Genomic DNA, 15,576 nt, shown 5'->3' with positions numbered 1-15,576 from the left:
CTTCAGTGAGAGGAAATAAAGTCATCCAAGTTCCCTGCCACAGGAATTTACATTGTGATGCTTAGAACATGGTTTGTATTAAAATAAAATAGGTGGTTGGTTGATTGATTTTACAGTTAAAAGAATTTGCACTGAGAAAAAAAAACCTGGGTTATGCTGACAATACCCTACTCTGTTCCAACTGTCCTTCAAATTCTTCTGGCACCGCCTCAGTGCAACCAGCAATTTACCAGCACTTAATTTTGAAATTCTCTCAAGCGGGCAGTCTCCTTCTGTAAAGACATTACTGTTGGGCTTTTTGTGAAGTTCATCAAGAAATATTTCAGTTGTTATATTTCCCAGAAATATTATGGCAGGGTTCCCCTCCAGCACACATGCACACAGAATGTGATGGGTGGAGAATCTATCTCAATTTGCAGAAAAAATAAGGTTATGCTGTGGGGAAAAGATATATTCATTTTTTATGGTACCAGCTGAAAAGGGACCATTGGGGGTTCATTCTTGGTTGACAAGCATCCCTGGCTGCCAGCAGGTCTTGGCGTGAATTCCGTGCCTGGAGCTTACACAACCAACTGGCACTAATTCCCAATCCAGCTGGAAACAGAGTTTCTTTCAGGCCAGGTATATAGAAATGATGGAGAAATAACGGAGCACTAAACTGTGCATATTGCATGCAATTGTGTGTTTCTTTCCCCGGTGGTTGGCTGCTGTTCTTGTTACTGAAAACAAGGCTCTGAGGCTGAAACAGGGAGCAGAGGATCAGTGGGGAAAATGGACAGTGTAACTCTTTTCTGCCCACTCAGAATCAACGCAAGAGAAGAAAAGGCATGAAAATTTTGTTGGGAAATGGATCCATCTCCCCTAATATGCTTCTTAAAAATAAAATAAAATATAATGGAGCCAAAGGGAACATTCAATTGGTTTACAGGAGGGGCTGTTCACTGGGTGATTTGGGGCCTGTCACAGACTCTCAGCCCAGCCTACCTCACAGGGTTGTTGTTGTGAGGATAAAACGGAGAGGAGGAGGAGGATAATGTAAGCCACCTTGGGTTCCTTGCAAGAGGAAAAATGGCAGGATATAAATGCAATGAATAAATGAATAAATAAATAATAAATACCACCACCAATTTCCTGATCAAAATAATTCTCTCTCCCAAAACTTCTTTGGTTGATCTGTGCTGGGGTGGTGGTTTTACTGTGTAGTTTGGACTTTACTTAAGCATGAAAAGGAACTCTTCTCTTACATGTGAGAAATTAAATGGGTCACTCAGGGACACCATCCGGGTAGTGGTAATATCTTCTCCCTGCCCCTATTCATTCTCCTTCTGAAAGGCCATTGCCACACACACACAGCGCTGCTTTTAAGCCACAGAAAAGACATTTGCAGATCCTATCACATAACATTGAATTTGGCCTACAGACAAGCAGTGCAGGCATCAGTGTCAGTGCAAATCAAGCATGGTCGGCGTTATTTAGAGCAGGGTGGACAACCTGGTGCCCTCCAGATCTTTTGGCCTACAATTCCTATCAGACGCAGCCAGCATGGCCTATGGTCAGGGTTTATGGAAGCTGCAGTCCAATCTGGAGAGCACCAGGTTTTCTACCCTTGACTAGACAATTTCATAAGAAGAGCCATGCTGGATCAGACCAAGGGTCTATCTAGTCCAGCATTCTGTTCACACAGTGGCCAACCAGCTGGCTGTTGGAACCCCACAAGCAGGACATGAGTGTAACAGCACCCTCCCATCCATGTTCCCCAGAAACTGGTGTACAGAGGCATGCCTCTTATACTGGAGATAGCATATCACCATCATAACTAGCAACCTTTGATAGCCGTACTGTGCATGAATTTGTCTAATCCCCCTTTTAAAGCCATCCAAGTTGGTGGCCATCACTCACCTTGTGCATAGTTTTAACTATGTGCTAGATTTCATCTGCTTTCGAACTGTGGTGCTGGAGAAGACTCTTACGAGTCCCCTGGACTGCAAGGAGGTCAAATCAGTCCATCCTAAAGGAAATCAACCCTGAGTGCTCATTGGAAGGACAGATACTGAAGCTGAAGCTCAAATATTTTTGCCACCTAATGCAAAGAGAAAACTCTCCGGAAAAGACCCTGATGCTGGGAAAGACTGAAGGCAAAAGGAGAAGGGGACGGCAGAGGATGAGATGGCTAGATAGCATCACCGATGCAATGAATATGAACTTGAGCACGCTCCGGGAGAGAGCGCAGGACAGGAAGGCCTGGCGTGCTATGGTCCATGGGGTCACGAAGAGTCGGACACGACTGAACGACTGAACAACAACAACAACAAAGATTTCATCTAGAGACAACAGAGATGAAGCAAAATCGAGCTGCTTCTTACAGGTAGGCATACAGTGGTGTAGTGGTAATTTTTTTAAGTGCAGGCACTCATCATGACAGTTCCCATAGCCATGCCCCCAAGGAGAGTCCAAAATTGCAAGCAGCTGTGTGAACGAACCAATTCTGAGAGTTTTCATCTGCTAGAAGCAGGTCTTTTGTAAAGCCAGTGGGTCTTAACTGTAGGGATGTCAGAGAAATCTGCAATGGATTCAGATGTGTTTGCATCTGTTGCAGATTTCTCTGATATCCCTACAATCCAATCCCTGTGGATTCCACAGTGGACCAGCTTTTTCCAAGTCACACAGATTTGCAGACCATTTTTTTTTTACTTGGGGTGGGGGTGGGAATTTGTGCAATTTCATTTGTTTGCAAATACACATTAGCACAAGTTTGCATTAACAAATGCACACAAACAACACTCTCGTACAGAATTCTTGTATACAGATATCACAAAATCACTCAAGCCAGCTTTCAGAGATTTCCTGTTAGGACTGCAATCCGATGCGTACTTACCTGAGAATAAGTCTCAACAAACTCAGTGGGACTTGCTTTTGAGTAAACTCGTATAGTACAGGTCTGGAAAACTATCTGAGTGTTCTATAATGATTACCCAATATGCAAAGAACACTTCATGTTCAGATGCCTTAATGGTAAGGTAACCTTTAATCTTATTAGAACATCTAAGCATTTTGGCAGACTCATCCTTGCAAAGTTCAAGAAGCAACACTCATGTGCTCCTGAAGACCGAACAATGATTATTTGTTGACCTTTGGATGTTGCCTTTAGGATGTAGTGAAATAATCCCCTGCTTCTTAACTGGCTCGAATCCTAGTTTCAGGGCAGGGGTAGGAAACCTCTGCCCTCCAGTTGTTGTTACACTACAACTCCCATCATCCCTATGTTGTCTGGGTCTGAGGGTGTAGGAATCCAGCAACATCTTGGAGGGCCCCAGGTTCCCTGCCCTGGTTTTAGGTGAACAGTGCTGTCTTTCTGAAAATATACCTTTGATCAAAGGTATGATCCAAAGAAAACATTCTGATTTCCTCACAAGAGCTTCTGCAAGGACAGCTAGAACAATCCTTCAGCTGAAATAAAGTTTGGCTACACGAATAATAGCACTGGAGACTTAATGGTGGCTTTTGAGGTGGGTGGGTGTAATATTTGGTTTATTTACAAATGTACAAGTAGAGCAGGCTTTTCCAACCTCATGCCCACCAGGTAGGTTGAATTACAATTTCCACAAACCACGTTGGCTGAGGGCTATGGTAGTTGTAGTCTAACTCATCTTGAAAGCACCAGGTTGGGAAAGGCTGAAGCAAAGTGTGGGCAGAGGTTGAGCAGCAGGGCCAGCCCAAGACATTTTGTCACCTGAGGCAAAAAAACAAGATGGCACCCTCTCCTATTCCATGTACAAAAGCCACCGGAACTGTTTCTTCAACACTGGCAATGGTTTCTTCAACAGTGACAGCATCCTCCACTGCCCCTGAAGGCAGCAGGCTAGTTTAGGGGGCACAGGGCAGGCCAGATGGCACACAACTCTCTCCTCCAACACCTTACTGCCACCTCCCAGCATCTGCTGCCTGAAGCGACCACTTCACTCTGCCTCATGGTAGGGCCAGCCCTGTTGAGCAGCACATACACCCCTATAGCAGATCCACTACCTGCCATCAGATATCCAGATAATCTCCAGATCTCCAAACCACACTGCTCCCCAAGACATTTTCAGCCTTCAGATAACTCCCTACCCCTCCTGTCTCTGCCTCTGTCCCCAAACTGCTGTTTCTCCATTCCCATAAAGGGGACATCCCCTGGCCATCCCACATCATTAAGAAATAAGAACATCCTTCTGTCAATTCCCAGATGGTGATCAGGCTTTGCTTTAAGGTGCCCCCTAGATCTTTTGGACTACAACTTCCATCAACCCCAGCTAGCATGGCTAGCACTCAGGATTGCTGGGAGTTGTAGTCCATGGTATAATGGTAAATTCTGAAGTGCAGTTGTTCATCAAGCCAGTTCCCAAGGAGAGTCCAAAAATGCAGGCAAGTGTGTTGATCCATGTGTCAGGGATGAGTCCCAGCCTTTTCAGATGTCTGACAGCTCCGATTTTGAGTCAGAGTTAGAACTGCTAGATCAAAGTATGGGGGAGGGACCCTCCTTAGAGTGACTAGATGCTGGGAGAGATTCCTCTGAAAGCCTTGACAAACTGATAGCCCAGGCTCAATCCCTGCCTCCTCCCTCCACCGTGAGAACACAAGTGTTTGAGGAAGAGGGGTGTAACTTGAGAGACGCTGGGGCGTGTCGCAAAGCTAAGGGGGAAAAGATAGGGGCCAGGCTCAGATGCTTCACCCAGATAGCCACTCTTGGAAGCCAAAGTAGGTGGGAGCCACTGTAAAGGAAGGGCACCACTGCCAAGCTAGCTTGGCCAGGAGGTTCATACCCAAACTGCCAGCAACTTTCTCTACCCTCTGGTTGTCTTCTCTGCTTAGAGATTGTTGATTAGTTGCTAGGGCCTGGGGCAGTCTGAGAGTTTCCTTGGATCTACATCTGTAGAGAAGCTAGTCTCTAGCAAAACAAAGTTGCATTAGCCTGAATCTGTGTCTATTGTGGTGTTGACTGAAAGGGGAAAGGACGATCCATTCTTGACACAATGTAACATATGCCTGTTATATTGATGTATGTGTTTGCATTGTTAGATGTGACCCAGGTAAGATAGGGTTAACTAACTGAGTGTTAGAGAGTGAGTGAAAGGTGAGTGGGGTGCCCGCAAACACTGGCGCACGCGCACGCATGTGTGTGTGAGTGTGCGTGTGTGTGTGAGAGAGGGGGGGGATTCTGAGGTTCTGAAAGGAGAGAGCTGATAGTAAGAAGATAGGGCCTTAGGGATTGAGGAAGATACATGTAGTGAGTGGGGTTTGGGAACAGGATTTAGAAGGGGCAGAGTAAGTAGGTAGGTTAAGATCAAGCATAGATTGATCAATAACAATATATAACTTCTTGTTTTAAATAATATTTTATTTGTTTTTAATAAAAAATCCCATGTGCTGGTTTGTTTTATTGTGCTACCATTAGAAAACGTAATTCCTCCCAGCACAAAAAAAACAGGCCTCTAGGCCTGACCTCTTTCTTTTCCTTGCCCCGTAGGCCTCAGACCTTCACACCCCTTTGAAACCTGTCCAGGTTCCACTACATCTTGTGGAAACAAATTCCATTTGCCATATGGGGCTGCTATGTATGTGGAAATATATTTGTGGATCTAGTCTGCTAATCTGCAGATTATTTTACAGCAGGGGTGGGCAGAAGGAAGATCTCCTGATGTTTTGGACTTCAGCTCCTAGGAAAACTGACTGTTGGTTATGCTGGCAAGCGCTTATAGGAAGTGAAGTCCAAAACACCTGGAGAGCTACCTTTTCCCCTATGTTCCCCCCTTTATAGAATTCCTTCTTTACTGCAATAAATTCTGGGCAGGCTTCCATGCCCCAAAAGCAAAGCATTGCTTGTCCTCTTCTTTTCTGTATACAACTGGGAACCTACAAAGGATTGGAACTTCAGAAAAGGTGCTCTGCATGTCTAATGTTCTACAACGCGCAGGAGAGTGTAACTGAATCACTGATGCTTACATTTTTCACATCCCCAGTTCTTGACAAATATTTCTAAACCCATTGAAACTCCCACATTTTGGAAGTGGCACAACAAATTATGCAAAAAGGCATGCAAATCGGACTAAATTGCACAGTTTATTCTGACTGACAAGAAGCGTATCTTTTTGGCACATGGTACATGGCATGCCGATTAGCAAATGAGTGTGAAATTAGTGTTATTAGTCATTCTTTCCTTTCTTCTTATTGATTTGGGAAATTACACACTTTGTCTCTTTCACTTTGGTCATTAATGTGGAGGATATTTATTTAAAATGTCTACAAGACAATTAGCAACCAAGAAAGAAAAAGAAAGAAAGAAAGAAAGAAAGAAAGAGGGAGGAAGGGAGGGAGGCTACTGTGAAGAGAGAGAGAAAAAGGTTCTGATTTCAGGAACACATTTTGCAGAAGAACACCTGTGACTTGTACAGATAAGTGGCCAAATCTCAGTGCAAAAACATATTGTCTAGCTGAGTGTTATAAAAGGAAATGAGACCAGCATTAATTGAACAAAAAGGTTCAGATGAAGTTAGCAGCTTTTCCCAATTTTGGGACACATTCTTTTCTAACTTTTGGATAGATAATTAATATTACCAAGAGAAAGTGCATATTCCAGTTACTTAAGGAATAAACTATGCGGTCCATGTTAGTCTGTTGCAGCAAAAACAACAAAGAGTCTTGTGGCACCTTAAAGACTAATACATTTATACCCATATAAGCTTTTGTGGACACTGTCCCCTATATCAGATGCAAGAGGGAGATATCACCAGGCTCAGAGGAACTCCAAAGTTGACTGTGTCCATGATGTTGGAAAAGAGGAACAACTCTTCATCCTTCCAGACACCCGCGGGTGATAGAGAATGTCCTGTAACTTGATCAGTTCTTATTTCCTGCTCCCTCCCCTTCCTCTTCCTTCTTCCTCATGCCTCTGTAACAAGTGCCATTTGGTCTCTCCAGAGGGGAAGCAAGTAATCATATCTCATGCCTTTGCTTACTTACACTCATGCACCCAGTTTTAAGGGGGTGCTTGTAGTTAAACAATGTAACGGTGTAGTTAAATACAGTCTTCTCTGACAATGTGTATAAAATAGTGTAAGTTGATGTGAACTCCTTCTAAACTGGCTCCAGCCTGCATTTATTGCCTCCAATACTAAATGCTGTGTTGCCATGCTTTCTCTGTGTATAAAGCAACTCTGCTGTAAGTCACACCAGACTTTCCAATACATGAAAGCTTATGCCTGAATAAATGTGTTAGTCTTAATGTGCCACAAGACATCTTGTTGAAATAACAGGGCATTCCACATTTAAAAATTAGAAAGCAAGAATCTCTTTGCATTGACATTTCCTTGCTATACTTGCATTTTTCACTACGCATCCAGCATCGCACCCTACTAAAGTGAACCACTATTTGATATATATTTCTAGGATAAATAATTTACACATCTGTTTCAGGCTCCAGAATAACAAGATTGGGGAAAGTGCTAGAATTTGACAGTGAATAATGTTGTTTATCCAGCTTGGATATTGGAAGAGAACAATAAATCTTACTGTATCCTATGAAATCCTGTTGGTCTCGTCCCATTGAGTCAACTCTTTGTGGGATAGACAAAGATCCTCTGACAAAGTCTTTGCTCTGTACAGTGGTTCTGATACTTACCTGTGTAATAATCTAGATGTTCGTTTTGGCTGCAGATTCACGCTCAGTCATGAGGAAATCCCAGTTCAGGACCTCGAGTTTCCTCCTCTCCCTTTTAAGATTTGAACAGAATGGATTTTTTTTTTTTTCCAAGAGGTGATGCAACACAGCTAGGGATAATTATTTATTTCAGGTCAGGAGTTCTGACATGAGGTTTTTGGAACTCCCTCTGGGGGAAGTTTGTTCTATGCCCCCCCCCCCTTCACTAGCATTCCAATACCCGGTTAAGGTTGTGTTATTTCAAAGAGTTTCAGGGTTTCTGAGCTTAAAGTGGTTTTCTCAGCGGCTATATATTTTCCTGTTGAACTTCTTCTGCTCATGGGTCTACATGCATATTTTGTGCGTGTGGGCCACCATTGCCTCTGGGTCAAATAGGATCTGCAGGCTTCTTGAAGCATCATCATATATACCAGGGCTCTTGAACCTCTTTTAGCCCAAGGAGAAAGCTCTCCGTGTGTGTGTGTGTGTGTGTGTGTGTGCGTGCGCACACACACACACACACACACACATTCCAGTGGTGTTTTAGCATAGCCATCACTGTGTGCAAAGGTAAAACCTCTGCTACAGAAGATTTTACCTATGTACAGAATAATAGTTGATCAGACTATGCCAGCTGTGCCATTACTTATTAACAAGGTTCAGATCACGTTACTCATGAGAAAGTTAACCACTCCATTTTCACATCAATGAGGAATCAATAAAGATGTCTAATAGTGATTTAAAACTACAGCCTCATTCTATAAATTATGCTAGCAAACTTTAGCAATTATTGACTTTTCAGGTTTTGCTGAGTCAGAACAAAAGAGTAGAATCTCTGCTGCCTGGATAGGAGTACACTGAAACTCTTTTCCTTGTAATTACTTTTGCGGGGAATCAAGGATTCCGATTCCAGTGCTCTTTAGAAAATTGTAGTAAGGAGTGAATGCAGAACCAGTATGGTTGTACATAAGTAGGAGTTAATTCACACTTATTTTTTAGATGCCCTAGATCCTGAGGGCTCCTTAAATAAAAGACTTCAGAATATAAATAGATATAATCTTCAGATGCTAAAACGCATTAGTGGATTGTATCACTTCATGCTAAGAGCACCTCTATGACTAGAGTGGTGAGAAAATAATCCGAAGTTGGTGGCAACACATAATTACTGTCCTACTTAAAAAGTGAACGATCCTGTAACTTGGTTTTCATGCCAGCCTAAGAGGGGTTTTCCCCAAAGAGGGTTTTGCTTCACAAGTGACGCTAATGCCTTTTAATCTGGAATGTGCAACTCACTAATATCCTTCATGCAAGAAAGCACAGGAGAATTACCCACTGACTGTACATTCTAGCCAATGTAGGTTTTACATTGCAATTACATAATGTAGATAATCTGAAGCGGGTGTGTCTGTTGTCTGGAGCATTAGCAGAAAAGCAGTCAAGACTTCAGCCACAATGCAGCACAAGGAACTTGTAAGATCCACTGCTGAGCTGGATTTAAATGCACTATTTATTTATTCTAAATAATTATTTAGTCACAGTATTTATTTATTCTAAATATCTATTTTAAAATATATAACTGACTTTAAATATTGTATTTTCTAAACTGAATGGGTAGAATCCAGTCTTAGTCATAACTAGAGTAGACCCACTAAAATCAATGCTGCCCAAGTTAGTCATGGCTATGTTATGTCCCATTGAATTCAATGGGTCTATTCTAAGTATGAATAGGTCTAGGTGTAATTTATTTTAAATGTAATTTATTTTATTTATTGAAATAAATATAAAGGGCCCTAGTCCAAAGGAGCCTTTATTCATGAAATACATGGGTTATTTGCAACAACAACAGAGCCTTTGGAAATTGATTTTGTGTGCTGTTCTGACATCTTGTGGATGTAGCAGACACAGTAATCATATGGAAAAAAGAGGCAAAAAAAGATATAGTCCAAACTGGAGTAAATCCTTTGAGTTTTCAGCTGCAGAACAACTTGCTTGCAATTATCTCCTTCTTGGTCAATGCAATCCAAAATTCCCCGTATACAGAAGTTATTTCTTCAGTAGAAAATGATACGGTTTGTTCAAAGTGATGAATGTAATTCTGTCTATTTTGTTCAGGGCTGTCTCAAGATCATTTGGTACATGACAGTCCAAATGCATCCCCCACCTCTCCAGAGCATCACCAACATTTTTTTTTAAATGACCCTTGCTTCTGTCCCTTTAACAGCAGCTTGATCTGCATACATTAGCAGGGAATCACCTTTATCTCCACCTTGTGAAAAAGTACCTCTTGTTGATTTCTCTAGATTAAGCTACTACTACTAAAGGCAGAGTTTCAGGCCAGGTCATTCATCATTTGGTATCATGTCCCCTCAACAACAGTGATCACAGTCCACTGGGATGTTTTTCTGTGCAAGTCTTGTGGAAATAAATAAATAAATATGATAGGGATGATTTTGTTGTGATTGTTATTCGCAATCTCTTTAGCCGAAAAGGCTCCCAGGTTTACATTCTAAAAGACATGGCACACAAGGAAAAAGGGATGGGGCGGGAGGAGGAAAAACAACCAACCCCGTGCACCAGTTCTTAAACTTACAGTTCTTATAACAGCCAGCAGTTCAGCCTGCTGTTACATGATGGTTGAAGGAGGTCCAAAGGCTGTTTGTCTCTCGGCAGAGGCAATCGCTTATCCCTGCTTCTCTTCTCTGCAGCTCTTGTTCATTTCAATGGGGGCTATGCAGAGGAACTTCTCAGTGGATGGAGCCCACTGTCCCATCTCTCACTCCATTTCCCCAAGTAACTGCTTAAAATCTGCCACCTGAGGCAGCCGGTTCATCATGATGCTAGGGCAACTTTGATTTTGCTACATGTGACATTTCAGGGTCCTGTGTGGAGTGACTCATGGTCTCTGTAAAAAACTGCCCCTGGTCTCTCTTCGTGTGTGCCAAGGCACACATGATGGTAACGTAAGATGGTGTTTAACATTTCTTTATTATGATTCGTACTTGGGAAACACAGCCAAATCCATATGCTCTAACTGTCCCTGTTCACCAAAGGGCAGCCCTTGTTTTCCGATATTCGTCCCTCTCTTCCCTTTAAAGATGGTGTGTTTCCATGCACATGCGCACACACAGATGTTCAGATTCTTTCCTGGCTGTCATGGAGGGGATGCATCTTGAGTTTAAGAGCAATGGTCTTCAACTGGGGGGGAGGGGGGTCAGGTCCATAATTCAATGGAAGAACGCATGCTTTGCATGCACAAGATCTCAGCTTCAATTCCTGGCATCTCCTGTTAAAAGGATCAGGTAGCTGGAGATGGAAAAGTAGTGGCAAGAGGGTTGGACTGGGAGCTGGGAGATCTGGGTTCTAGTCCCCACTCGGCCATGGAAGCTCACTGGGTGACTTTGGGCCAGTCACAGACTCTCAGCCCAACCTACCTCACAGGGTTGTTGTTGTGAGGATAAAATGGAGAGGTGGATAATGTAAGCTGCCTTGGGTTCCTTGCAAGAGGAAAAAAGGCGGGGTATAAATGCAATAAATAAATAAATAAATAAATATTGCCTGAGACCCTGAAGAGCTGCTGCCAGTGAGAGTAAGACTGAGCTAGATGGACAAATAGGAAGCTGACTTGCCTGACCCGATTCACAGAATTGGAAGGGAGCCTTAAAGGTAATCTAATCTAACCCCCTGCTCAATACAGGACCTGGGAAACAGGATGCATCTACAGCAGGGATAGGCAACCTGGTGCACAACAGATGTTTTGGACTAGAAACTCCCATAATCCCTGATCGTTGGCCATGTTGTCTGGGGTTTATGGGAGTTGCAGTCCAAAAACATCTGGAAGACACTAGGTTCCTTAACCATGATCTACAGAATCCCTGAGAGATAGCCTATCAGCCTCTGCTTGAAGGAGCGAAGGAGGGGTCCTCATCTTCCAGGGCATTGTTCCAGCGTCGAACAGTTCCACCAGGTATGTTTCGGGTTGCAACCTAAGGAGTTTTTTTAAAGAGACTCTTATTTACTATATTCCTATCCTACCTTTCCTCCAAGGAGATCAAAGCAGCATACGTCTCTCTGCCCCGTAAGGCTCACAACCAGTGTAGGCTGGTGGCCCTGATGTCAGTGGGGCTGTGCATCCAGTCAGGGTTTCAGTCATGACTGAAACGCAGAACTCCTCCTCTAAAGCAGCTATCCAAGTTGCTGAACCCATCTTGGGGGTCGGGATCAGCACCTTGGATAGCTCCATTAGAGTTCTGAAACCCACAGCCCCATTGACCTCGAAGCCACCAGCCTCCGCTGCTCCCAACAACCCTGTGAAGTAGATTAGACAGTGACTGGCTCAAGGATAGGGAACTTCATGGCCGAGTGGGTGATTTGATCCTGGGCCTCCCCAGTCCTTGCAGTTCCCTCTAACCCACAGGTGAACAACCCATGGGCCCTAGCTCAGCTGACGAGTGGGGGCGGGAGAAACACAGTTTCTCTGCTGCTATTAGTAGCATCAGGATGATCTTGATCATGTTATGGTGGAGGGCTTCAGCCTCACCCCACCCCCATTGATCCCAACGCAGCTGAGACCATTGCTTTCCCATTGCTAACAGCAATTTGGATAGGAACTGCTGGTGGGGAGGGGAATAAGAGGGTTTAAACTCCCCTGCCCCCTAACCCCCACCCTCCACACACACACAGAGCAATAGCAATCCCATCCCCTGATCTCAGCAGGCAGAGAGGGGAAGTGTAAACTTTAAACATCCCCACTTCTGCCTGCTAATATGGGTGGACGGAGGAAGAGTGGGTGTCTATGTGCATATGGGAGTGTATATACAAACCATTCTGCTGATGTACCTTGCTTGAGAAACGACCACAGGAGAGGTTATTGCAGATCTAAATGAATGTAACCTACAGCAGCAGGAGAAAAACCAGCGAATAGTCTTGTGGCACTCTAGTGTTGCAGAACTCAGAGTCAGAGAGACCACAGAGTGAAGGAAAAAGAATTTCTTTATTTAACGCGCGGGCTTAAGGCTGGAATCATTTCCAAAGAGCCAAAAGCCCCGATTTATATCAGCACATTGTTTTTATAGATATTGTGACACATAGGAAACGGCTCCTCCTCTCCCTCCCGTGTGAGGTTGCAGTCCTTAACATTTCTTCTCCTAGCACCATTGTTTATAATACAAGAAATGGGTTATAGGGTAGCTATGATAAGCAGAGAACAGAAGAGAACAGCAGAGAACAAGACATACATATCACCATGACCTTAGCCTTTGTTGACAAGATAAGAAATTCCTGCGTCTCGTCAGCTTACAAACATATATTTCAGAGAGCAAGAGCTCAGCAAGAACATGAAGCATGAGACTGCATGAGGCTACTTAGTCTGACCCCCGATATGGCTGCTACACTAGGGGCTGTAAAATTTATACTGGAATAAGTGTGGCGCAGAGTGGTAGGCGGCAGTATTGCAACCGAAACTCTCCCCACGACCTGAGTTCGATCCCACCAGAAGCTGGGTCTCAGGTAGCTGGCTCAGCCTTTCATCCTTCCGAGGTCGGTAAAATGAGGACCCAGCTTGCTGGGGAAAGGTAGCCACAACTGGCGAAGGCACTGGCAAACCACCCCACTATAGTCTGCCATGAAAACGCCAGCACAAGCGGCGTCCCTCTAGGGGTCAGCAATGACCCGGTGCTTGCACAGGGGGAACCTTTCCTTAAGCTTCCCATAAAAGCTTATAAATCCGGTAGGGATTTAGGCAGCAGAAAGTCCTACAGTTCCCAACAGGCCCAGGCAGCATGGCTGGCAGGAATCCCTGGGAGCTGTAGGACTTTGTTTTCTGTCTGAACAGGCATAGGATGGCGCCCTTTGTTGCTTTTGCTGCAATAGACTAGCAGGGGCCAGCCCTCTGGAAATTCAGAGCGGTTCAGATACACCGCGGCTCCTGCTTTTGCTCCTATGAAACGTGGGAAAGTATGCAGAGGAAGAAAGTGAGGCGTGAAAGGTTGCTTCCCGTGTTTTGTTTTGATGAAACACACGTACCTGGAATTGAGCCCCATTAAAACCAGCGGGATTTACTTCCAAGCACGCATGCATGCAACTCCCTGGAAAAGACCCTGACGCTGGGAAAGCCTGAAGGCAAAAAGAGAAGGGGGCGGCAGAGGATGAGATGGCTAGATAGCATCTCCGATGCGATGAACATGGACTCGGGCACGCTCCGGGAGAGAGCGCAGGACAGGGCGGCCTGGCGTGCTGTGGTCCATGGGGTCACGAAGAGTCGGACACGACTGAACGACTGAACAACAACAACAAGGATGCATGCATGCATGCAACGGGATTTGCGCTGTGAATAACCTTTTGCAACGTTACGGTAAAAAAAACAAAAACAAAACCCAGTTAAAAACTGAAAATAAAATACAAAATGAACGCGCTCTCCGACCCGCCAACGCCGTTCATTTTCCGGAGGGACTCCGCTCGCGCAAGGGCCGGGCAACGCTCTCGGCAGCCTGCAGGGGGCAGCCGCGAAGGCACGGCCGGCCGGGATTGGCCCTCGGCGGCCGCCGTAGCGCGGCCTCGCGGGCGGCGCGCGGACTTCGCCCCGCGGTCGGCCCTGAGCGGGAGCCCAGCCCTGCCGGCCGGCCGGCCATGGCGCCGTCGTCGTCGTCGTCGTCGTCGGGCGGCAGCGCCATCCAGATCCCGAGCCGCCTGCCGCTGCTGCTGACGCCCGAGGCCGTGCTGCTGCCGGGCTCCACCATGCGCGCCAGCGTGGACTCGCCGCGCAACATGCAGCTGGTGCGGAGCCGGCTGCTGAAGGGCACGTCGCTCAAGAGCACCATCATCGGCGTCGTCCCCGACACCGGCGACCCGGCCAGCGACCTCGAGCCGCTGCCCCCGCTGCACAGGTCCGCGGCCCCGCGCGCGCGCCCCGCCGTCGCCATGGTGACGGCGCCCCCCGCCGCGGCCCCGGCCCCGGCCCCGGCCCCGGCCGCTGCCCCTCGGCGGTGTGGTGATTTCGGGGCCAGCGCGTTAAGCTTTCAAAGTCTTACTGCCCGGGTTAAAATTCGTAAATAACTCGTACAGTTTATGTAGAAATGACTCATCACCGTACTGAAATTAATAATAATTACTAAATTATCGCTATTTAATCGTGAAACTATTGCTTTTCATTTAATCCCTTATTACATAGAGCATTTATTGTTTGCTGTTTAATCAGTAGTAAGTTATTGCCATGATTTAATTATTGCTATTATTTAATCATTAGTAAGTTATCGTTTATTGTATATTGAGCCATGATTAAATTACTGTTTATTATTTGATTGTTATCAAATAATAACTTAATGATTAAATTATTGTTTATTATTTAATACCCTGCTTATCAAACTAATTTTCCTAAGTAACTTCCCTTCGGTGGTTATAACCACCTCCCACTTATACCATAGCTCCAACCCCACTGTTGTCATGGTGAGTGCCGTCTCCGGAGACATGACCCCACTCCTCTGTCGTCATGGGAACTGCTTCTCCCTCTCACCTGTCTGTAAACCCTGGGCAGGCTGTATAACACTCTGTTGGCATGGAAACTGCCTGTGCATAGTGACACCCTTCCCTTCTCTCATTGTGGACCACTCTCCTTCCTGTCATTGACTCTTGTCACTTTCCTCCATGGTGATGACACCCCCTCTGATGTCCTGACAGCCACCTTGTCCTGCATGGTGGCTCCACACCCCTTTGTTGCCATAGCTCGCTGCCCCCCAGCACCTTTTAACAGAGCAATCACTTAGCATGTGTGTGCTTTATACACCTATTGTCTTTTTTTGTTTTTTATAATTGCCAGCTGGATCAAAGTAATTAATATCCTATCGTTTAACGATGCAGTGATTTTGAGACATTAAGATTGTTACTTTAATATTTCTTGAATGCACAGTAAA

The 15,576-nt window shown here is 45.1% G+C and overlaps 1 protein-coding gene across 2 annotated transcripts in view; it reads left to right on the top strand.

Moving 5' to 3' along the window:
- Positions 1 to 14,210: 14,210 nt before the first annotated feature.
- The window catches only part of LONP2 (lon peptidase 2, peroxisomal), a 64,372-nt gene continuing 63,006 nt past the window's right edge, over positions 14,211 to 15,576 (top strand). For both annotated transcript variants that reach the window (XM_084813015.1, XM_084813014.1), the window contains exon 1: positions 14,211 to 14,553. In XM_084813015.1, coding sequence (XP_084669141.1) covers positions 14,297 to 14,553 — 257 coding nt within the window. In that variant the 5' untranslated portion in view covers positions 14,211 to 14,296. The remainder of the gene's footprint in view (positions 14,554 to 15,576) is intronic.

Source organism: Heloderma suspectum, chromosome 8 (genome assembly GCF_057233095.1).
Source record: "Heloderma suspectum isolate Gila_16-S chromosome 8, 16-S_ref, whole genome shotgun sequence".
NCBI classification, from domain to species: Eukaryota; Metazoa; Chordata; class Lepidosauria; order Squamata; family Helodermatidae; genus Heloderma; species Heloderma suspectum.
Note: the sequence above shows the minus strand (reverse complement) of the source record. Positions and strands in the feature narration are given on the sequence as shown.